General features: G+C 36.6%; 1 protein-coding gene across 1 annotated transcript; it reads right to left on the bottom strand.

The window, feature by feature from the left end:
* Window positions 1–6,807: 6,807 nt before the first annotated feature.
* Window positions 6,808–7,301, bottom strand: LOC117618781. Its single transcript, XM_034348511.1, has 2 exons — window positions 7,054–7,301; window positions 6,808–6,970 (listed from the first exon to the last, which is right to left on the bottom strand). Exons 1-2 carry the CDS (start codon window positions 7,299–7,301, stop codon window positions 6,808–6,810), a joined length of 411 nt encoding a protein of 136 aa, XP_034204402.1.
* Between the last annotated feature and the right edge of the window lie 17,466 nt (window positions 7,302–24,767).

The raw sequence follows: 24,767 nt of genomic DNA, 5'->3' as shown, positions 1-24,767 counted from the left end.
ATGAAGCCATTGCGGTCCACGTCTGCAGACCGTAACCCAAGCCTGCTCTTGAACATGGCGAAGCGTCCTCCAGTGGCGCGGATAGCCTGGCGGAGTTCTTCTTTGCTGATACGGCCATCTTTGTCCGTATCAAATTTCTTCAGCCACTGTTTCAACTCCTCGGTTGTCATAACACGCTTGCCATCGCTGGTGATGCATCGACTTTTAATCGCCATATTATGATAACCTTTTTTTGTTTGTGAAAGCCTGAAAATCTTCTACTTCTCATTCATCGATTTATAACCTGTCCTTGTATTCACTCTCACTCTTTCTTCTTAGTTTAGTCTTTTTTAATTACGGAATTAGATTCTGATTAATCATGAAATAAACATGTACTTTGTGGAAAATTTTGACGTACGGCTTACGTACCTTCAATTTTAATACCTTCTAGAATGGCTACTAAAAGAAAATAGAAAATAGAAAGAAAAGAAAAGAATAGTTGCTGCTCTCTCTCTACATTGCTAATTAAGGTAAGACAAATGGCTGAAACTGCGTGTGGAGGCAAAATAATTAGAATAATTGTGGTTTTTTAAATAAAAAGAATTACGTGTATTCAACTCACCACAAATATATATTGTCTGCCTATTTGGGTTATTCAAATTTGTTTCTTCTAGTTAAATGAAGACAATTATTACTAAATCAAAAGTTAATTAGCTAAAATAATTTGGTATTTATAAATCTGTTTCCGAATATAAAGAAAGTTAGGCCTATTACCAATTAAGAAAGAAGGATTGGATCGAATCTTCACAAAGAAAGAAAATTAGTGTTGTCGCAACCTAATAATATCTTTCCCACATTAAAAAGATATTTCTTTTAAAAAGACACAGATTCCATGCAATTTCGGCTGTGTTGTGTAGGTGGCATATGGCATATATTGGCATGTGGATGTGGTACGCGTTGGGACCTCCATGACAGTTGAGAAGAATGTCTGGCCTTTTCCCCTAACTTATGTGACTTGGTTGGTATTTGGTGTGTGTATGTGTGTGACTTTATCCATTTATAAAGTTTGTTTTTTTTCATTAACGGAAAAATAAGAGTAACATTTTTCACCTCTTTCGTTTGTCATATACATATACGGTATTTATATCTAAGGATGGCAATGGGCCAGTTAGGAGTTGCGTATGGTAATATCATCTCCGATAAGAAATTTCTGAGAATTCCTGTCATGTACTCATCGAAGAAGTATCTTCCAAACCTGCCTCAAATTCCCGATTTATTTATAAACTAACGAACTCATATACACACATTGAATATTTTCTTAATGTTGGTTCGGTAATTAAAAACCTCTATCGATACAAACAAATTGCAGCCTAACAAATTGGTCGGATGTCGATCATTATTGTGGTATTAAGGTATCCCACGCAACTTACAATTTTTATTTTGAAAGTAAGAGATGGGCATGAAATTAAATTGAATGCCATATACAAAAAAGAAAGAATATGATCCCTTAATACTATAATCCCATTTAGGCAAAATCAATTGTAACCAAGTTATATCCAAGGTACAAAAATGTATGGTTTTTATTGAACTTGAAGGAAAGTCCCAGTGCGAAAGTAATCAAAACCAAAAACAACCTTGCTATCACTGTATCCTTGCCCAAGTTAAAACTTAAAAGTTAGTGAGGTGCAACATTTCAATTTGGTATTTACCACAAAGAAAACACATTTTCTTTTGGAATAGTAGATTTACAATTGATTATCCATTCAAGACTTAATACAACAAGTATCTTAGAGGAAAGAAATTGAAAAGAAGTTAATTGTTATATTATATATTTATTTATTTTAATTAAAAATAAATTTATTACTTATTGGGCTGGGTTCGGGAACGGGGATAACAATAACATCCCCGACCCATATCCAATATGGGATTTTTAAAATCCAGGGATCCCTATACTAGCCCCCAATTTCTTCAAAATCTGCCCCTGTTAGGGTTGGGGATCCCTAATTCCGTGTTCTTGCACCTTAGTTCAAACCACATTCTCAAATTTTAAATTAATTTAGACTATCATATGTATTAAAAAAATTAAATTTATTTATAAATCTAACTGTATGTTGTAAATAATATGAATGCAATAATTACATTAGACTTTTTTGGGCACTTCAAAATGTGGTTCAAGGATATGAAATGTCTAGTTTTTAGATCACTATTTAAGAATCATCATTTAAGAGCATTTCCACCCATTTGTCATGGCAAAAGGCAAGGGGAGGCAAGGGATGTTACTATTCATATGAATAGTGCCAGTCCTAGCAATTTTTTTTGTTGGTTTTTCATCCATTGCCATGGCAACCCAATGACAATCACTATTTACATGAGATATGAATAGAGGAATTTGTATAGAGTTTTGGTGTGGGAAGTGAATAATATGGCTATATATTTATTTATTTTTTTAAAAAATCTAAATTTTTTTGTTTTTTTTCCCATGTCTTTCAATTAGCTGTTGACGTCAGCATTGGGTTAGCTTGCCTAGGCAGCAACCCAGACAAGTCTTACATTTGGGCTTGTCCAGGTTGGTGGAGCCCAATTCTTGTCGTGACAAGACTTGGGCATCGGAAACACATTTGAGGGCCTGGGAGGCCTCTTGCCCGAGCTGGAACCTTCGGTGGAAATGCTCTAAGAAAATCAACAAATTTGAAATAATTTGACAATTTGATTATCCTCACAAACGTTTCGTTGTTTTAGGGAAAACATTGTATTCATTGAGATCGTAATGTATAATGTAAATGCTCATCACAGACGAAACAGTTCTATAGAAAATAGTACATAACAATATGAAAAGTTTTGTGAGAGTTCTTTCTTTTTTTGGATATACTTATGAGGATTTAAATTTAAATCTCTATGCTACTTGAGCAAAATATTGATATGGATGCATGTGAAATTGCTTTAGATCTGCTCATATCACAATCTTTCCACATGTGCTGGTGAGTGGATTGTAATAATCTCCATAACATGGAACTTTATCAGTGTATGTACTACAATATATAGACACACATACATATACCTAATAGATGTCACTACACAAAGTTTGTTACTTTATTTTTGTTAATCACTATATATTATACATAATCAGGGTTCAAATTCATCTTTCCCGGAAACGAGAGGTACCGAAAGGTCACCTCCTTCGTTTCCTCTACCCTGCACACATACATAGTAACATAGGTAATACGAATTACAAGTAATTACATATGCTTACACACGAACGGAGTCATATATAAGCTTGAAGTGATTGTAACCCCCCAAGATACCAAGTCTAGCTCCGCCACTATGTTTATATATCCACACACATATATAGAGCTTCAGTTGACAGCATAGTCAACGAGCTTGCTGAGAACTAGTTACCCACTAATACTATAATTAGTGAAGTGTATAGTTCAATTTTAGGACATACTTGACGAGCTTGCTGAGCTCCTTGTCTATAGAAATGAAGCCATCGCGGTTGTCATCTGCATAATTTTTAGCAAACCAAGCTCTTAAAGGAGGATATTTCGAGCCAAGTTCTTTGAAGGCTTCTTTCAGCTCCTCTTTGGAAAGTTGAGCATCTCCATTCTTGTCATGACTTTTGAAGACATTCATTATCTGCTCCTCGGTGTAGGGAACGTTGTTCGGGACCTTATGATTTGTATCGAAAACCATCTTCTTCTAATTTATTAACTGCAAAACTAACAAGGATAAGGAATTAACTAGGGCTTGAATGACTTGCACTATGAATTCAATCCCATTTATATAGGACTCTGCCTGGACCCCTGGGCATATGTTGGACCATAAAAAAGTATTCTAACTAATATTCTTCAAGTCACATGCCTCAGGGGTCTTAATTTTGGAAAATAATTTGTTGGTATCGAGTACTAACATGTATGCAGTACTAGTATATGGTACATTGTCGATATTTTAGCTAATAATTTGTTGATATATAGTTTGGAATTGAGCCGATCACTCTCCTTAAAAATAATACTTGATGTCCATGGATGAAATATCTAACAAATTCTTGTTCTTCTTGTTTTTGAGTTATGTTCTCTTGTTCTAAGTGTTGCATGTTGTACTTGATCATTTTCTAGTTTGTATATGGACCAGATTTGTGCGTGCAAATAAAGCATGGAATTTTGCAAGCGATAATAGTAAAAATGCTTCATCTGCCAGTGTTGTTATGGACAGTGATCGAAAGGAATAATTCAACTTTTCCGTTTGTGTTTTTATTCTTTCTATAATTCAACTTTTCCGCCGGCCAACGTGGTGAAGCATTTTTTAACAATAAGAATTAAAATCCCTAAATTCATGTTGGAAATAGAATCCTCAGACCAAATGCATATATACAAACACGAAGGCCACATGGTTTGTCCTTATAAGAATCAAACCGAAGACTTTTGGGAACAATTATATGTGAGATTTGGCCTATGACTATAGGGACAATCACCCATTACCAAAAAAAAAAAAAAAGAAGAGGGCAACAATTTGGTGATATTTGGTGGCTAAATCGGAGGTGACTGTTGCTATTTTTTTTTACAGTGACCCCATTGTAGATAGATGCCATATGGATAACACAGCATGGATATCAAACTCGACAGCGACAGCCTTCATATCCAAATAGGTGGGGGGAGGGGTGTGATTTTCTTGTAAACTATGAAAAGGTTTTGGGTGTACAATGTCTTGATATGCTATTAATATGGGTGGAGAAACTTTAATTTGAACTCGAATTCGAACCTGCCTATCTGTAGCTGGAGTAATTTAGAACATCGTTTCTGTCATATATATAGAAGAACAACATAGTTGGTATTTTATGAGTCTAGAGTATAATATTAATAAATAAACATAAGTATAACATCGGGACCTCCCTGCCAGTTGAAATGTCTGCCTTTTTGCCCCTAACTTATGTGACTTGGTATTTGGTGTGTGTGACTTTATTCATTTATAAATTCTAACATTTTTCTTCATTAAAGAAAAAAAGGAGTAACATTTTTCATCCCTTTCATTTGTTGGTTAAGCGACATGTATATATGTGTGTACATATACCATAATTCTTTAATTTATTAATAAGAATGATTTGTAGATGTGGATTATGCAAATTAGATAGTAAAGTGAGCCCGTCTCCTTGCACCTAAGTTCGAACCTCCATTTCCATAAATTTAATTAATTTAGAATAGTTTAGACATCGCTTATATAAAAAATTAAAATTTATTTACAAATTGAACTCTTTTGTAGTTAATATGCATGAAATAATTGCTTTTTTGGGCACTTCCACATGTGGTTTAAGGATATGAACTGTCTAATTTTTCAATTTCCATTTAAGAAAATCAACAAATTTGAAATCATTTGACCATTTGATTATCCTCGCGAATATTTCGTTGTTTTATTGAAAAAATTATATTCATTTTGTTGTGCTATGTTTTAAGAGATCGTGACGTATAATGTAAATGCTCACCAAAGGAAACAGTAGGGGTGTGCAAGATCCAATTTAATTCCCCTAAACCGACCAATCCAATTCAATTTTAGTCTGTTTTAATGATTTGGCGGAGTGGATTGGATCCCTAATTTCCAACACCAACATATGATCGGATCGGATGACGGATTTGCTTGTGAGGATCCAATCAAATTCAATCCAATCCAATCTAGTTAGTTTCATGCTCATTTTGCTTATTAGGCAATTTTCATTTAGAAAATTATAAATATTTTAAGTAATTTGATGAAGTTATGTTTAATATATTATAAAATCAGAATAATTTTCTCTAGCATTTCATTGATATTTTAAATTTACATTCTATTAAAGTGTTTGATTATATTAAACTTGAAGATAAATGTTTCATATTTCGTTATTATCTTTTTTCATTATGAAAACCGATCATCCAATCTAGTCTAATCAAATATAAATTGGATCAAATTGGATTGGATTTATACCTCTCTAATGTGATCGGATTGGATTAGAAAATTATAATCCAATCTATATTAGATCGAATGCGGATTTGTACAATTATATTGGTTTCAAACAGATGTACACCCCTAGAAAATAATTATGTAGAAGAGTGTGTAACAATGAAAAGTTGGGTGAGAGTTCTTTCTTTTTTGATATACTTATATGAAGATTTTAAATTTAAATCTCCATAACCAAGGTGGTTGGTGTGAGTGGTTCGGCACTCTCATTCCTTAAGAGAAGGTCAGGGGTTCGACCCCTGCTCTCGTATGGAGTCACTACTTTGGCCAGCACTTTACCACTTACGGGTCGACCCGGTTTGAGCGGGGGTTAGTCTGGGTTGTGGTTAAGGCTTAAAGGTGCCACCCATAGTTGAGGCCCATCCAGGACCACCTCGTGGTTCAGACCAAAAAAAAAAAAAAAAATCTCCATGCCACTTGAACAAGATATTGATATGGAATCATATTAAGTTGCTCTGCTCATGTCCATGCTTCCACATGTGGTGTTGAGTGGATTGTAGTAATCTCTATAACATGGAGCGTTTATTAGTGTAAGTTGTGTATGTATACGTATGTAATACAATATATATATGTACATACATAAATATATGGACACACTTACGTACATATATATATATATATATGTAATAGATATCAATACACAAAGTTTGTTACTTTATTCTTGTTAATCACTATATATTATACATACAGGGTTCAAATTCATCTTCCCTAGTAACGAGGGAAACAAAAGGTCACCTCTTGCGTTCCCTCAACCTTGCACACATATATAGGTACTACGGCTGCTTACAAGTAATTAAAGACGCTTACACACGGACGGAGTTGCATACAAACTTGAAGTGGATGTGGCCACTAAGATACTAAGTCTAGCTCCATCACTACGATTACATACATAGAGAGCTTCAAACTTGAAGTGGATGTGGCCACTAAGATACTAAGTCTAGCTCCATCACTACGATTACATACATAGAGAGCTTCAATTGAGGTATAGTCAATGAGCTTGCTGAGAATATATCTATAGCAAGTAGATACAAGAACTAGTTACCCACTAATTAATACTATACTTAATGAAGTTTATAGTTCAATTCTAGGGTATACTCGACGAGCTTGCTGAGCTCATTGTCTATAGAAATGAAGCCATCGCCGTTGTCATCTGCATACTGTCGAGCAAACCAAGCTCTAAAAGGAGGCCATTTCGCGCCAAGTTCGTCAAAGGCTGCGGCCAGCTCTTCTTTGGAAAGTTGACCATCTCCATTCGTCTCATGACGTTTGAAGACGTCCCTTATCTGCTCCTTTGTGTAGGGAACCTTGCTCGGGGCCTTATACCTATCTGTTTCCCGAACCATCTTCTTCTAATTTATTAACTGCAAAACTACCAAGGATAAGGAATTAACCAGGGCTTGAATGACTTGCACTATGAATTCAATCCCATTTATATAGGGCTCTGCCTGGTTCCCTGCGCGCACGTTGGACCTTAAAAAAGTATTCTAATATTCTTTAAGTCACATCCCTCATGGTTCTTTATTCTTCGAAAGAATATGTTGGTATCCAGTACTAACATATCTATAGTATATGGTACATTGTCAATATTTTACCTAATATTTTGTTGATATATACTTTGGCAACGAGCGGGTCACTCTCCTAAAAAATAATACTTGATTCCAATGGATGAAATATCAAACAAATTCTTGGTAAACTACAGTTGATTATTAAAAAAAATCGAGTAGCATATATGGACTAGATTTTGCGTGCACATAAAGCATGGAACTTTGAAAGTAGTGATAATAGATGCTTAATTGTTTGGCCTAAAACGGTTTGTGAGCTTTTCTTTGGTAGTAAAGTTGATAACAGTAAAATGCTTCATCTGCCAATTGTTGAAAGGAATAATTCAACTTTTCGGTTTGTGAAACCTTTTTTTCTTTTTCTTTTTTTCTTTCTAAAATGTGCCCAACTTTTCGGTTTGTAAGGGATAATTCAACTACACAAATGCTAGGACTCGAACTCATGACATTATCTGAGAGAGCAATTGCTCTAAACCACTACATTAGTGGATCATTTGCACGTAGTGTTTTAATATAACATATAAAATCATTTTAACTATAAATTAATCATAAGTATTAAAACCCCTAAATTCATGTTGGAAATATAATTCTTAGACTCAGAGTACTTGAGATCTCCATCTTATACTCTTTAAGTTGGATCGAGATTCATTATGTGAGATTTGGCCTATGACTATTGGGACAAGCATCCCCATTGTAGATGCCATATGGATAACACACAGCGTGGTGGATGTGAAACTGGAAAGCAATATCCGATATGTGGGGTAATTTTTCTGTAAATTATGCAAAGGTTTTGGGTGGACAACATTTTGAACAGAACCACCACAAGAACACTAAAAGAAAGGGGTGCCTGAAACACTACAAGAGAGAAGGTTTGGACTTGCAGTGTAAGATTAAGATTATGGTTCATTCAAAAAACCAAAACCAATAGCAATATCCAACAATATAATGGATCACTACACGTGCCGAAAGCGTATAATGGATCACAGTAAAATGCTTTATATATCTGCCGATCGATAATTCACAGTAGTGTTGAAAGGAAAGGAATCAATAGATTCTTTGATCGGCACACCGACATATGCTGTATGTTTGTAGATGCCATGTGGATAAGACGGTCGCTCTGAAACCAAAAGTACTTCGCGATAGCTAGCTATATATGCCTGACATCCAAAAAGCTTGGGGTCAATCACCTACTCTATAAATTAGTGTTACTCTTGCGAGTCCAATTTTTCTCTTACCAAATCTCTTGTGCCTCTTTATTTCTTCGTTGGTTTTGTGACACACGGCACACCATTTAACAACATTTTAACTCTATTAACTCTTCAACCCATTTCTTTTTATTTTAAAAAAAATTATTAAAATACGCGTTTGACACAAACATGTTCTCTCGCCTCTTCATCTTCTACCCTACGTATCATCAGACTCAACCCTTGCATCATCTCTGCCATGCAAAACTTAGCCCCTGTATCTGGTTCGATAAATTTTTTCGCTCATTCGAAGCGGGTTCGTTGGGTAAGCTAGGTTTTGCTTCATAATTTTTCTCCACTTTTTTGGAGCCATCGTATGAGAAACAATTCAACAAATAACTTGCGACAATCATATACCCATTATGCAATTCATGTGAATCAAACTCATTTGGTTTCAGTTTTTTTTTTTTTTCCCATAAAAGACAATGAAAAATGTGATTTGAACAGAACTTGCATACTGCAAATTTACATGAAAACCAGCCAGTGCCAATGCCGAGCAGATGATTCACGAGCTTTTGTCAATTCTTTCAGCCTCTTAAATCTTTCTCTCTCACTCGTCTCAATTCACAATCACCACTGGAAGGAAAATCGCTTCATAAATTTTTCCCCTTTTGGCTGCTGCTAACACCACTCAAATAGAATTTAGGGTTATGAATGATTTCAGTATGTTTCTATTCTTCTCACAATGAGGTATTTATAGTGATACAAATACAAGTCTATTTGGTAAGTAATTACAATAAGGAAAAAGGAATAAATACAATCCAGGTCAAACTGGTATTCCTATAATTACAAATCAATATAATAAAGGTAATTGTCTATAATTCCTATTGTGATTCACGCCAACACTCCCCTCAAGATGGTGCATAGATGTCGCAGATACCCAGCTTGGCAAGTGAATCTGTAAAGGCTTGATTTGATACAGCCTTGGTCAACATATTTGCCAATTGTTCAGTAGTCTTAACATATGGAACTTCAATAATCTTCTCTTCCAATTCCTCATAAATAAAGTTTCAATCAATCTCTACATGTTTCATTCTATCATGTTGAACTGGATTTTCAGCAATCTTAATTGCTGACTGATTATCACAATACAACTTCATAGTATCCTCAGTAGGAAAACCTAGCTCCCCCATAAGCCTTTTTAACCATAGCACTTCACAAACACCTTTCACCATAGCCCGATACTCGATATCTGGACTCAACAAATAGACAACCTTCAGCTTTTTACTCTTCCAAGTAACCAAGTTACCGCCTAAACAAACGTAAAATAACCAGATGTCTATCTCCTCTTATCCCCATTTCCTGCCGAGTCTAAGTCTGTATACCCCACAACCTTTACATGCCATGCTTTAAGAACATCATACCTTTTCCTAGTGCAGACTTCAAATACCTCAAAATTCAGACTACTGTATCCATATATCGTAAACTTGGATGATGCATGAACCTACTTACAACACTTACTGCATATGCAAATATTAGGTCTAGTGTGAGACAAATAAATCAACCGACCAACCAACCTTTGATATCGTCCTTTATTAGTTGGAACTTGATCTGGATATTCTTCCAAACCATGATTTTGTTCTATAGGAGTACCAATCGGTTCACACCCAAGCATACCTGTTTCCTTTAGCAAATCAACATATTTTCTTTGTGACAAGAAAATTCCATATTCAGAACGAGTTACCTCAATATCCAGAAAATATTATAATCCACCGAGATCCTTCATATCGAATTCAGAAGCGAAATAGCCTTTTAATTTGCCAATTTCATCAAGATCGTCACTAGTCACGATCATATCATCCGCATAAATAATAAGAGCTGTTAACTTACCATTCTTCCTTTTAAGAAATAAAGTATGACGAGCATTGCTCTGCTCATAACCATATTTTTCATGGCATGGCGCAATCTCCTGAACCAAGCTTGCAGAGATTACTTCAATCCATACAGTGCATTCTTTAACTTACACAGAACACTGGCATCAGTAGGAGCATTATAACCTGGTGACAATGACATGTAGACTTCCTCCTATAAGTCTCCATGTAAAAAGACATTTTTTAACATCATATTGCTGCAATGGTCAGTTAAAGTTTGTAGCTAAAGATAGTAGAACTCGAATGGTATTGATCTTAGCCACAGGTGCAAATGTCTCTTGATAATCAATACCATAAGTTTGGGTAAAACCTCGGACAACAAGTCTGGCTTTATACTTGTCAATAGAACCATCAGGTTTGTGTTTTATGGTATAATACATCTGCAACCAACTAGTTTCTTCCCTTATGGCAGTTGCACCAATTCCTAGGTTTGATTTTTCTCAAGAGTTTGGATCTCTTCAATCATAGCACTAGCCCATTTTGAATCAGATAATGCATTTTGTACTTTACTATAAATAGCCACAATAGACATTTGATTTACAAATGCCTGACAAACTTCAGATAATCTGTGAGTAGACATATAATGAGAAATAAGATATTTTACCTTTGTCGCAGGTTCTGGTAAATATCCATATGGTGGCTTCCCACAATTACTCATTGTTGGTAAATGATACTCACTACGCTCAATAATCACAATCCTTGTTAATGTTAGTTAAAGATTCTATTCTTACCTCAAGAATGTTAGCATGAGGAGACTTAGGGCCGGGTACTGGAAAAGTAGTAGAGAGAGGGGCAGCACAGATGTTATCGGCTGTAAGTGTGAATGTGTAGGTAGGTTCAGTCGCAGGTGCGGTACTGGCTGGTACTGTGCAGGTTGGTTCGTTACTAGCTGTCAAGTCACGCATGGCTACCAATTAACCTCATTATTATCCTGAAATAACTCATCCATTTTGACTCGTCAACGCTACTCTCCCCCATAAGAGGAGAATGAAATACTGGTTTATCAAAATACATCTCATGCTTGGAAAGCGTAACATTCATAGTAACATAAAAATGTTGACTCGGTAGATGAAAGTACCGATAACCCTTCTGATGGGGGTGATAACCAATAAACACACACTTCACAGCACACTGATCGAATTTCGTATGTTGATGTTTGTGCAAGTGCACAAAAGCAACGCATCTAAAAACACAAGGTTGAAGTGTAACATTCCACATCGACCAATGGAGAGGGGGTGATGTGCCGTATATGTACATGCCCACCTCCATCTAGCACGAGGCCTTTTGAAAGCTCACTGGCTTCAGAGTCATGGGAACTCACTGGGAAGTTGCTCGTGATTCCTTGAAACAAAACTGTGAGGGCAAAAAGGGGGGCCCAAAACGGACAATATCGTGCTATGATGGAGCCGATCCCGAAATGTGACAAGAAGAGTGAGATGAGATGGGAGGGAAACATAAGCCTCAAATTTGTCCAATGGTGTCTTAAACTACAGGACACTAGCAGGAACACAATATTAAGAAGATAGACTGTATAGGTGATCACCTCCTCCTAGAATTGTGGGGTCATATGGGCACCTCTAAGACTAGCATGAGTAATTTCAAAATTTTGGTGATTCTTCCCTTCATCCACACCATTCTGCTGAGGTGTGTAGGGACAAGTAGTCTCATGTAGAATTTCATGTTCCTGAAAATAACTGTGTAAGACCTTATTAACATATTCAGCACCATTATCTGAACGAAGCACCTTTAAAGTAGTAGAAAATTGATTTTTAATCATCTGGTGAAAAGTTCGAAAGCAAGCAAAAACATCACTCTTATTTTGCATCAGGTACAACCATGACATGCGGGTGCAATCATCCACAAAATAAGAAATCAAAGGAAGCTAGAAGTATTAGTAATTAGAGTAGGACCCCAAACATCAGAATGTACCAAAACAAAAGGCAAGATATTGATATGGAATCATATTAAGTTGCTCTGGTCATGTCCATGTTTCCACATGGTGTTAAGTGGATTGTAGTAATCTCTATAACATGGCGCTTTTATTAGTGTAAGTTGTGCATGTGTACGTATGTAATACAATATATATGTACATACATAAATATATAGACACACCTACGTACACATATATACGTATTAGATATCAATACACAAAGTTTGTTACTTTATTCTTGTTAATCACTATATATTATACATAATCAGGGTTCAAATTCATCTTCCCTGGTAACGAAGGGAAACAAAAGGTCACCTCTTTCGTTCCTTCAACCTTGCACACATATATAGGTACTACGGCTGCTTACAAGTAATTAAAGACGCTTACACGCAGACGGAGTTACATATAGACTTGAAGTGGTTGTGGTCACTAAGACACCAAGTTTAGCTCCACCACTACGATTACTTATATAAAGAGCTTCAATTGAGGGCATAGTCAACGAGCTTGCTGAGAATATATCTATAGCAAGCACATACAAGAACTAGTTACCCACTAATACTATAATTACTTAAGTGTATACTTCGATTCTAGGGCATACTGGACGAGCTTGCTGAGCTCCTTGTCTATAGAAATGAAGCCATCGCCGTCGTCATCTGCATACCGTTGAGCAAACCAAGCTCTACCAGGAGGCCATATCGAGCCAAGTTCTTTGAAGGCTGCATCAGCTCATCTTTGGAAAGTTGACCATCTCCATTCTTGTCATGACGTTTGAAGACGTTCCTTATCTGCTCCTTTGTGTAGGGAAACTTGGCCCTCTTATTACGGACCTTATCAAGTTTACTGTGATAACCCATCTTCTACTAATTTATTAACTGCAAAACTACCAAGGAATTAACAAAGGCTTGAATTGGGTGACTTGCACACTATGAAGGAGCCCATTTATATAGGGCTCTGCCTGATCCCCTGCGCACATGTTGGACCTCCAAAAGTATTCTAATATTCTTCAAGTCACATGCCTCAAGGGTCTCTATTTTGGGAAAGAATTTGTTGGTATCGGGTACAAATTTATTTACAGTATATGATACATTATTGATATTATATTCAATATTTTCTTGATACTCCAGTTTGGTATTTTGTTGATATATACTTACTATAGTTTGGCATCGATCCGATCACTCTTCTTAAAAATAATACTTGATTCCAATGGATGAAATATCAAACAAATTCTTGTTCTTCTTGTTTTTGAGTTAGGTTTCTCTTGTTCTAAGTGTTGCCTGTTGTAGTTCATTTTCTAGTTTGTATTGATTGTAATTTCCGCAGATGAAATTGGTAAACAACAGTTTATTATTATTAAAAAAATGGAGTCATATATATGGACTAGATTTTGCGTGCACATAAAGCATGGAACTTTGCGAGTAGTGATAATAGATCCTTAATTGTTTGGTCAAAAGCGGTTTGTGAGCTTTTCTTTGGTAGTAAAGTTGATAACAGTAAAATGCTTCATCTGCCAATTGTTGAAAGGAATATATAATTCAACTTTTCGGTTTGTGAGTGAAACCCTTTTCTTTCTTTCTTTCTAAAAGGTGCCCAATTTTTCGGTTTGTCAACCGTACAGATGTTAGGATTCGAACCTATAACATTATCTGAAAGAGAAATTGCTTTAAACCACTATACTAGTGGATCCTTTGCACGTGATGTTTTAATATAACATATAAAAGCATTTTAACTATAAATTAATCATAAGTACTAAAACCCCTAAATTAACGTTGGAAATATAATTATCAGACTCAAGAGTACTTGAGATCTCCATCTTATACTCTTTAAGTTGGATCGAGATTCATTATGTGAGAATTGGCCTATGACTATTGGGACAAGCATCCCAATTGTAGATGCCATATGGATAACACACAGCGTGGTGGATATGAAACTCCAAAGCAATATCCGATATGAAAAGAAAAGAACATATGTTTTATGTTGTGTTGTAGATGCCATATGGATAAGGGTGTCGCTCTGAAACCAATAGTACTTAAACGCGATAGCTAGCTATACATGCCTAACATCCAAAAAGGTTGGGGTCAATCACCTATAGACTATAAACTAGTGCTACTCTTACAAAGTTGAATTTTTCTGTTACCAAATTCTCTATGTCTCCATTTCCTCCTTGATTTTGTAACACGTGGCACACTATTTAACAACATTTTAACTTTGTTAACTCTTCAATCTATTTTTTTATTTAAAAAAAATTATTAAAATACACGTTTGACACAAACATGTTCTCTCGCCTCTTCATCTTCTACCCTGCGTATCATCAGACTCAACCCTTGCATCATCTTAGTCAAACAATATGGGTATAATATTTTTCATATGTATTTGATTATCCGAAATGAGGTATTTATAATATAAGGTTACAAACCCTAGTAGGGTTATATTAGGAAATAAAAAAAGTCATAATTACGTAATATCTATACAAAAGAAAATAAATAAAATCTTATTAGAATAAGAAGGAAATATCCTAATAGGGTTAGGATATCTCGCCAACACTCCCTCTCAAGTTGGAGCAAAGACGTCAAGCATGCCTAACTTGTCAAGCGAGTTGAGGAAGATACTTGTAGAAACAGCTTTCGTAAGGACATCAGCTAACTGATACTCATAACTGATGAATGGGAAGGAAACAATCTCCGCATCGAACTTCTCTTTAATGAAATTTCAATCAACCTGCACATGCTTTGTACGATCATGTTGTACAGGACTATGAGCAATTGCAATCGCAGCCTTATTGTCACAATATAAATCCATAGGTTTCTTAGGTCCAAAGCCAAGATCTCTCAATAATCTCCTCAACCACAGTAACTCACATACGACATGGGCCATCCAACGATACTCAGCCTCAGCACTAGAACGAGCCACCACATTTTGTTTCTTGCTTCTCCAAGTAACAAGATTACCACCAACAAACGTAAAATACCCAGACGTAGAATGCCTATCAGTAGCTGAACTTGCCCAATCAGCATCTGTGTATCCTTCCACATCTGTATGACCATACTTGGAAAATATTAACCCCTTGCTAGGAGTTACTTTGAAATATCTCAAAATATGCGTCACAGCTCCCATATGGTCTTCACTAGGCCAGTGCATAAACTGACTCACTACACTCACTGCATACGCAATGTCAGAACGTGTATGAGCTAAATAAATTAATTTTCCCACGAGCCATTGATAGCACTCCTTATCAGTAGGAACTTGATCAAGATATAAACCCAACTTGTGATTCTGTTCACTAGGAGTATCAATTGGTTTACAATCCATCATTCCAATTTCTGCAAGCAAATCCAAAACATACTTCCTTTGAGACAAGAAAATACCATGCTTAGATCTAGCAACTTCAATCCCGAGAAAGTACTTCAAGTCACCTAATGATTTCATCTCAAACTCAGACGCCAGATATTTCTGGAGACTCTGTATTTCTGCCTGATCATCTCCAGTTACAATTATATCATCAACATAAATTATTGAAGCTGTCAATTTACCTTTGTGACCTTTCAGAAACAAAGTATGATTCGAATTACTTTGTACATACCAAGACTTCCTCATAGATGCAGCAAACCTCCTAAACCAAGCTCTTGGAGACTGCTTTAATCCATATAAGCATTTTCGTAGTTTGCACACCATACCCTCCTTAGAAGTCACAGGGATACTCGGCGGAGGATCCATGTATATTTCTTTCTTGAGGTCACCATGGAGGAATGCATTTTTGACATCAAATTGTAACATAGGCCAATCATGATTAGCAGCCAAGGACAAGAGTACGCACACAGTATTAAGCTTTGCTACTAGAGCAAAGGTCTCTGTGTAATCCACTCCATAGGTCTGAGTATCACTTTTTACTACCAATCTTGCCTTGTAACGGTCAATGGAACCATCAGCATTTTGCTTCAAAGTAAACACTCATCTACACCCAACTGCCTTTTTCCCTTTTGGTAAAGGAACTAGCTCCCAAGTGGCATTCTTGTTCAAGGCTTCCATCCCAACATGCATTGCATCTACCCATTTTGGTTTAGATAAAGCATCATGCAACTTAGTTGACACACATACACTAGATAATTGACACAAATATGATGCATATGACTTAGATAGACGATGAGTTAGCACATAATGATTAATGAGATATTTAGATTTGGCATGTATATTAGGAGAATATTGTATTTTAGGTTTACCACGAGTAGTGCGAGACGGTAATGAATAAGTAGATACATCATTAGCAAGTACCTCATCATTATCACAAGTTGATTAGGGCAGTGGCAAAGCAGATGGGGGTCTTATATCGATCTCATCTTCACAAGAGTCACCAGTATCACTGTCACGTTCTTCTTGCGAAGAGCAAATTTCATCAAAAAATTCAACAGGTGACCGATCGTCATCTTCTGAGCGACCGATCGTCGTTTCCTGGCAGTCATCAGTTATCGAGGCATGCGACTAGTCGTCACTGTCTGCTCGACCGGTTGGTTCCAGGCAGATTACTTGGTGACCGGTCGCTTTCTCTACTCGACCGGTCGTTGGCACTTGGTCAGAAATTCATTCACATGCCTCTTTACGTCCAAGATTTTCCATTCCGAAACTCTTCAATTCACTCCCCTTCTCCCCCTGAATTGGAGAAGAGGAAGAGACATAATACGATACTTCTTCATGAAAGATGGCATCCAAAGTAACATGTACTTTCTGTGAAGGAGGGTGATAGCACTTGTAACCCTTCTGAGTGGTAGAATAGCCAATGAAGACACCACGAAGCGCACACAGGTCAAGTTTACTTCGTTAATGAGAGTAAACATGAACATAAGCAACACACCCAAACACCTTCGGAGGTAACTTAGAGACCGACACTGGAGAAGTATGGGTACATAGCACATCAAGCAGAGTCTTGAAATCAAGAAACCGATTAGGAGTACGGTTAATCAAATAAGCAGCGACTAAGACACCATATCCTCAACGATGATGGGGAACAGACATATCCAACATAAGGGAGCGAGCAACTTCAAGTAACTAACGATTCTTACGTTCAGACACACCATTCTGTTGAGGAGTGAATAGAGTGGTAGTTTGGTGGATGATACCTTGATCACGGAAGAAATAGGTCAAGGTATGATTCACATATTCACCTCCGTTATCAGTCCGAAATACTTTAACACGGGCATAAAACTGAGTAGACACCATAGCACAAAAAACATGAAGAATAGAGGCAACATCATGTTTATGCTTCATCAAATATACCCATGTTAAGCGAGTGCAGTCATCAATAAACGTGACAAACCAATGGAAACCATTAGATGTCACAAGGGAAGGACCCCATACATCCGAATGTACTAACTCAAAAGGCATTATCAGTCCGAAATACTTTAACACGGGCATAAAACTGAGTAGACACCATAGCACAAAAAACAGGAAGAATAGAGGCAACATCATGTTTATGCTTCATCAAATATACCCATGTTAAGCGAGTGCAGTCATCAATAAACGTGACAAACCAATGGAAACCATTAGAAGTCACAAGGGAAGGACCCCACACATCCGAATGTACTAACTCAAAAGGCAATGCAGCTTTATTATTACTCAAGAGAAAAACAGTACGGTGGCTCTTGGCCATTACACAAATTTCACATTTGAAGCTAGACTCATCACACGAACTAAATAATGAAGAAAACCAATGTTTAAGATAACCAAAGACGGATGTCCTAAACGACGATGCCACAACCAAAGTTGTTGCTTGTCTTTGACACTGCCATTCTAGACTTTATTAGCGACACGACCACGAACTGCTGCAACCTGTAACTGTAAGTAATACAACCTGCATATCCGTTTCCTATGCCTAATCTTCTCGTGAGTTTTGAGATCTTGAAAAAACAATGGGTAGAATAGAAAGTAGCAGACGCGTTAAGTGTATCAAGTAAACGCTCAACAGATAACAAATTGCAACGAATATTTGGAACCAAGAATGCATGGGATAGAGGTAAAGAATGAGTGAGTTGGATGATACCTTCACCGGTAACTGGGGAAGGTAAACCATTAGCACTAGTAATATAGGGGTCACGAAGGTTATGGAACAACTCATCAAACATATTATTATCAAAAGTCATATGATCAGAAGCACCAGTGCTAATTATCCAAGTATTAGAACCCATACCTGGCATGGTATCGGAAGCACACAGATTTGCAGAAGGGGCCGGAGGACGGACCTAATCTTCAGTCATAGTACAGGTGGCCTTAGGACCGTACATACAAGCCTTATAGTTAGAAAACCAATCAGGATAACCATGCTCCTTAAAACACTTCTCAGAGTAGTGATTCCCATTACAATGAGGACACTTAGGAGGATCTTCAAGAGAGCTAGGGATAGATTCAAAAGAACGAGGTCCAGCAGAATAAGAAATTTTTTTGGATGAGGAGCGACCGGTCGTTGACGGGCTGGGTCAACTTTGAAGGCCATGGAACCTCCTCCAAGCATAGCGGACTAACATGTGTCTTCCTCCATGACCATGGCATAGGCTTCGAGAAGGGGCGAGACAGGACTAAGAGCAAGGATACGGCTACAGACACCATCATACGATGGATCAAGTCCTCCAAAAAAATCATAAACTTGATCGGCTTCAACTTCTTTCAGACGACGAGCCTCATCATTAGCACAACTAAACTCATATGGACGCAGACAATCAATCTCCTGCCAGATAGCATGAAGCTTTTCATAGAACACTTTGACAGATTCACCATTTTGACATGTAAGTATGGATTGTCGTCGGAGTTGAAACAATCGAGAACTATTCTGAGTCACAGTATAGGTCTTCCGGGCGGCCTCCCATATATCAAAAGTAATATCACCATGTTCAAACAAGGCATGAACTGGCTTAGTCATGGAATTGAGAAGCCATGACTGCACCAAGCAATTATCTTCTTCCTATTCGGCATAAGCAGCGGAATCTTTAGACGGAGCAGGCTTCTTCCCATTGATCCAACTTGCCATACGACGACTAGTAATTGTAATACGGGCAACACGAGACCAAAAGGCATAATTGGAGACATCCAATAGAAGTAATCGAGGTAGAGTAATCACGCGAGGGATGTTCCTCCTTTGTTGTAGACGTACTAGCACCCACCACGACTTTAGAAATCATCACCCTTGATAGCAGCGGAAAAAGCACAACACAAAGCAGATACGACAAACACAACACATACATAGGCACAAGAACCCTAGAAGGAATTAGGGCACACAGTAGAACACAAGTGGGCACAACACACACAGGTCACCAGAAAGTCGGCTCGGATGCCAAGTCAAACAATATGGGTAGAATGTTTTTCAGATGTATTTCATTCTCTGGAAAGAGGTATTTATAATATAAGGTAACAAACCCTAATAGGGTTATACTAGGAAATAAGAAAAGTCCTAATTACATAATATCTATACAAAAGGAAATAAATAAAATCCTATTAGAATAAGAAGGAAATATCCTAATAGGGCTAGGATATCTCACCAACAATCTTTGCCATGCAAAACTCAGCCCCTGCATCGGGTTCGATAATTTTTTTTTTCTCTCGTTGGATGCTGGTTCGTCAGGTAAGCCAGGTTCTAGCTTCATAATTTTTCTCCCCCTTTTTGGCTTCTGATTTTGGAGTCATTGTATGAGAAACACTTCAACAAATTACTTGCGACAATCTTATACCCATTATGCAATTCATGTGAATCAAACTCATTTGGTTTCAAGTTTTTTTTCTTTCTTTTTTTTTTTTTCCACAAAAGAAAATGAAAAAGGTGATTGTAACAGAACTCATTTGGTGTCACATGGTATTACAGAAATATAGATTAGACATTAACAATAAAACAACATAACCATTAACTAATGCCCTTCACATATTTTCTAAATTTTGTGCTTATCCATTTTATGAAACAGAGCTATATGGCTGCTAACTGGTCATTAATTCATTAACATACGCATATATGTCCATACACAGAGACATTATATTACATGATCACAGATACTCAGCAGCAAGCACAAAAACTAAGCCTGCCGTACGTCGTACATGAAGAATTCTAATAGATTCTTTTGCTTGACTTGGGTCAACTAGCTAGGCCTTCGCTTTGGTTTCTACAACCATACTGATCACAGTAAAAACATTCACACAGTTTGCCGTTTATCCTTCACTTGCATTGCAAGGACAAATCAATAGATTCTTTCATCGGCACACCGACATATTGTATGGATAAGAGTGTCGCTCTGAAACCAAAACTACTTCAACGCGACAGCTAGCTGTATATGCCCAACATCCAAAAAGGTTGGGGTCAATCACCTATACTCTATAAATTATTGACTAAAACCCCTCATGTGCTTCTGAGTTAATCAGAGTTTATAGCCACGTTTTAGGGCATATTTGACAAGGTCGTTGACGTTGAGGATGGACCTGTCTTTGCTGTTGGTATCTGCATGGCATCGTGCTCTCCAAGTTCTGAAATGTTTGATTATATTCAACTTGAAGATAAATGTTTTATATTTTGTTATTACTATTTTTCATTATAAAAATTGACCATTCAATCCAGTCTAATTCAATTTCAATTAGATCGGATTGGATTTATACTTCTAATGATATCGGATTGGATTAGAAAATCATAATCCAATCTATATATTGAATCAGATGCAGATTGGTAAAATTGTATTAGTTTTGAACGGATGTACACCCTAGGAAAAGAGTGTATAACAATGAAAAGTTGTGTGAGAGTTCTTTCTTTTCTTCTTTTTCTTTTTTGATATACTTATATGAAGATTTTAAATTTAAATCTCTATGCCATTTGAACAAGTTATTGGTATGGAATCATATTAAGTTACTCTGCTACTGTCCATGCTTCCACATGTGGTGTTGAGTGGATTGTAGAAATCTCTATAACACGGAGCTTTTATCAGTGTAAGTTGTGTACGTATACGTATGTAATAAAATATATATGTATATACATAAATATATAGACACACCTATGTACGCATATATATATATATATATATGTAATAGATATCAATACACAAAGTTTGTTACTTTATTCTTGTTAATCACTATATATTATACATAATCAGGGTTCAAATTCATCCTCCCTGGTAACAAGGGGAAACAAAAGATCACCTCTTTCGTTCCCTCAACCTTGCACACTTACATAGGAACTACGGTGGCTTATAAGTAATTAAAGACGCTTACACACGGACAGAGTTACATATATAGAAAGCTTCAATTGAGGGTATAGTCAATGAACTTGCTGAGAATATATCTATAGCAAGCACATACAAGAACTAGTTACCCACAAATACTATAATTAATGAAGTATATACTTCAATTCTAGGGCATAATCGACGAGCTTGCTGAGCTCCTTGTCTATAGAAATGAAGCCATCACCGTTGTCATCTGCATACCTTCGAGCAAACCAAGCTCTAAAAGGAGGCCATTTCGCGCCAAGTTCGTCGAAGGCTGCGTCCAGCTCTTGTTTGGAAAGTTGACCATCTCCATTCTTGTCATGACGTTTGAAGACTTCCCTTATCTGCTCCTTTGTGTAGGGAACCTTGCTCGGGGCCTTATACCTTTTTGTTTCCCAAACCATCTTCTTCTAATTTATTAACTGCAAAACTACCAAGGATAAGGAATTAACTAGAGCTTGAATGACTTGCACTATGAATTCAGTCCCATTTATACAAGTTTCTGCCTGGTCCCCTGCGCACATGTTGGACCTTAAAAAAGTATTCTAATATTCCTCAAGTCACATGCCTCATGGGTCTTTATTCTGGAAAAGAATTTGTTGGCATCGAGTTCTAACATATCTACAGTATATCGTACATTGTCAATATTTTAGCTAATATTTTGTTGATATATAGTTTGGCAACGAGCCAATCACTCTCCTTAAAAATAATACTTGATTCCAATGGATGAAATATCAAACATATTCTTGGTAAACTACAGTTGATATTAAAAAAAATCGAGTAGCATATATGGACTAGATTTTGCGTGCACATAAAGCATGGAACCTTGCAAGTAGTGATAATAGATGCTTAATTGTTTGGTCTAAAACGGTTTGTGAGCTTTTCTTTGGTAGTAAAGTTGATAAGAAAAATACTTCATCTGCCAATTGTTGAAATGAATAATTCAACTTTTCGGTTTGTGAAACCCTTTTTTTTTTTCTTTTTGTTTCTTTCTTTCTTTCTTTCTAAAAAGTTCCCGACTTTTCGGTGAGATTTGGCCTATGACTATTGGGACAAGCATCCCCATCGTAGATGCCATAGGGATAACACACAGCGTGGTGGATATGAAACTCGAAAGCAATATCCGATATGAAAAGAAAAGAACTTATGTTTTATGTTGTGTTGTAGATGCCATATGGATAAGGGTGTCGCTCTGAAACCAAAAGTACTTAAACGCGATAGCCAACTATATATGCCTAACATCCAAAAAGCTTGGGGTCAATCACCTAGACTATAAAGTAACCAAGTTACCGCCTAAACAAACGTGAAATAACCAAATGTCGATCTCTTCTTATCCTCCTTTCCTGCCCAGTCTGAGTATGTATGCCCCACAACCTTTACAGGCCCATGCTTTAAGAACATCATACCTTTTTCTGGTGCAAATTTCAAATACCTCAAAATTCAGACTACTGCATCTATATATCATGGACTTGGATTATGCATGAACCTACTTACAACACTTACTGCATATGCAATATCAGGTCTAGTGTGAGATAAATAAATCAAACGATCAACCAACCTATAAGACTAGCATGAGTAATTTCAAAATTTTGGTGATTCTTTCCTTCATCCACACCATTCTGCTGAGGTGTGTAGGGACAAGTAGTCTCATGTAGAATTCCATGTTCCTGAAAATAACCGGGTAAGACCTTATTAACATATTCACCACCATTATTTGAACAAAGCACCTTTAAAGTAGCAGAAAATTAATTTTTAATCAACTAGTGAAAAGTTCGAAAGCAAGCAAAAACATCACTCTTATTTTGCATCAGGTACAACCATGACATACGGGTGCAATCATCCACAAAATAACAAATCAACGGAAGCTAGAAGTAATTGAAGTAGGGCCCCAAACATCAGAATGTACCAAAACAAAAGGCAAGATATTGATAAGGAATCATATTAAGTTGCTCTGGTCATGTCCATGTTTCCACATGTGGTGTTAAGTGGATTGTAGTAATCTCTATAACATGGCGCTTTTATTAGTGTAAGTTGTGCATGTGTACGTATGTAATACAATATATATGTACATACATAAATATATAGACACACCTACGTACACATATATACGTAATACTTTATTCTTGTTAATCACTATATATTATACATAATCAGGGTTCAAATTCATCTTCCCTGGTAACGAAGGGAAACAAAAGGTCACCTCTTTCGTTCCTTCAACCTTGCACACACTACTACAAAAAAGCAAAAAGACGACGGTAAACCACCGTCGTGTATTCGGTTTTTCAATGGTCGTGGAATCCACCGTCATCTTTTCCCTCATAAACCACGACGCTAAATCACCGTCGTTGTTAAAATATACAACGCCATCAACAAATACAAAACGACGTCTTTGTACTGCAAAAAGATCTAAAAAAGCAGTCGAGGATGAGAATAGACGACCAACTCTCTAAACAAACCGTCGTTAAAAAAGGAAAAATATGACACATATTAACAGAACAAGGCCGCAAGATAGACATACAACGACGAAAATTAAAATAAGACGCCGTTAAATATCATTTTCACGACAATAAAAAATATGACGTCTTTAAATACATAAGAAGACGACGTTATTTATCCCTACTACGTCGCCTATATAAAAACAGCCGTCGTAAAATAAATTTTCCACTTCGATTTTTCTATAAAAGATGACGTGGAAATAGTTGTCAGTGTCATTATTTACGACGTATGTATTTATAGAGTAGACGTTGAACAACGAAACAACGCCGGTTACAAATATATGAGAGTCGTATTACAAAATTTATACGTCCTATTTTCAGAAACAAACAACGACGATAAATATTAGACGTTGTTAAATAAAACAACGTCGAAAACAAATAAAAACAGACGTGTTTAGTCTGCTAAAGTTTTAAAAAATTGTCGAGGATGAGAATAGACGACCAACTCAAACAAATCACCGTCGTTAAAAAGGAAAAATATGACACATATTGAAA

This window comes from Prunus dulcis, chromosome 1 (genome assembly GCF_902201215.1).
Source record: "Prunus dulcis chromosome 1, ALMONDv2, whole genome shotgun sequence".
In the NCBI taxonomy this organism is placed as follows: domain Eukaryota; kingdom Viridiplantae; phylum Streptophyta; class Magnoliopsida; order Rosales; family Rosaceae; genus Prunus; species Prunus dulcis.
This window is presented reverse-complemented; position numbering and strand designations above follow the sequence as displayed.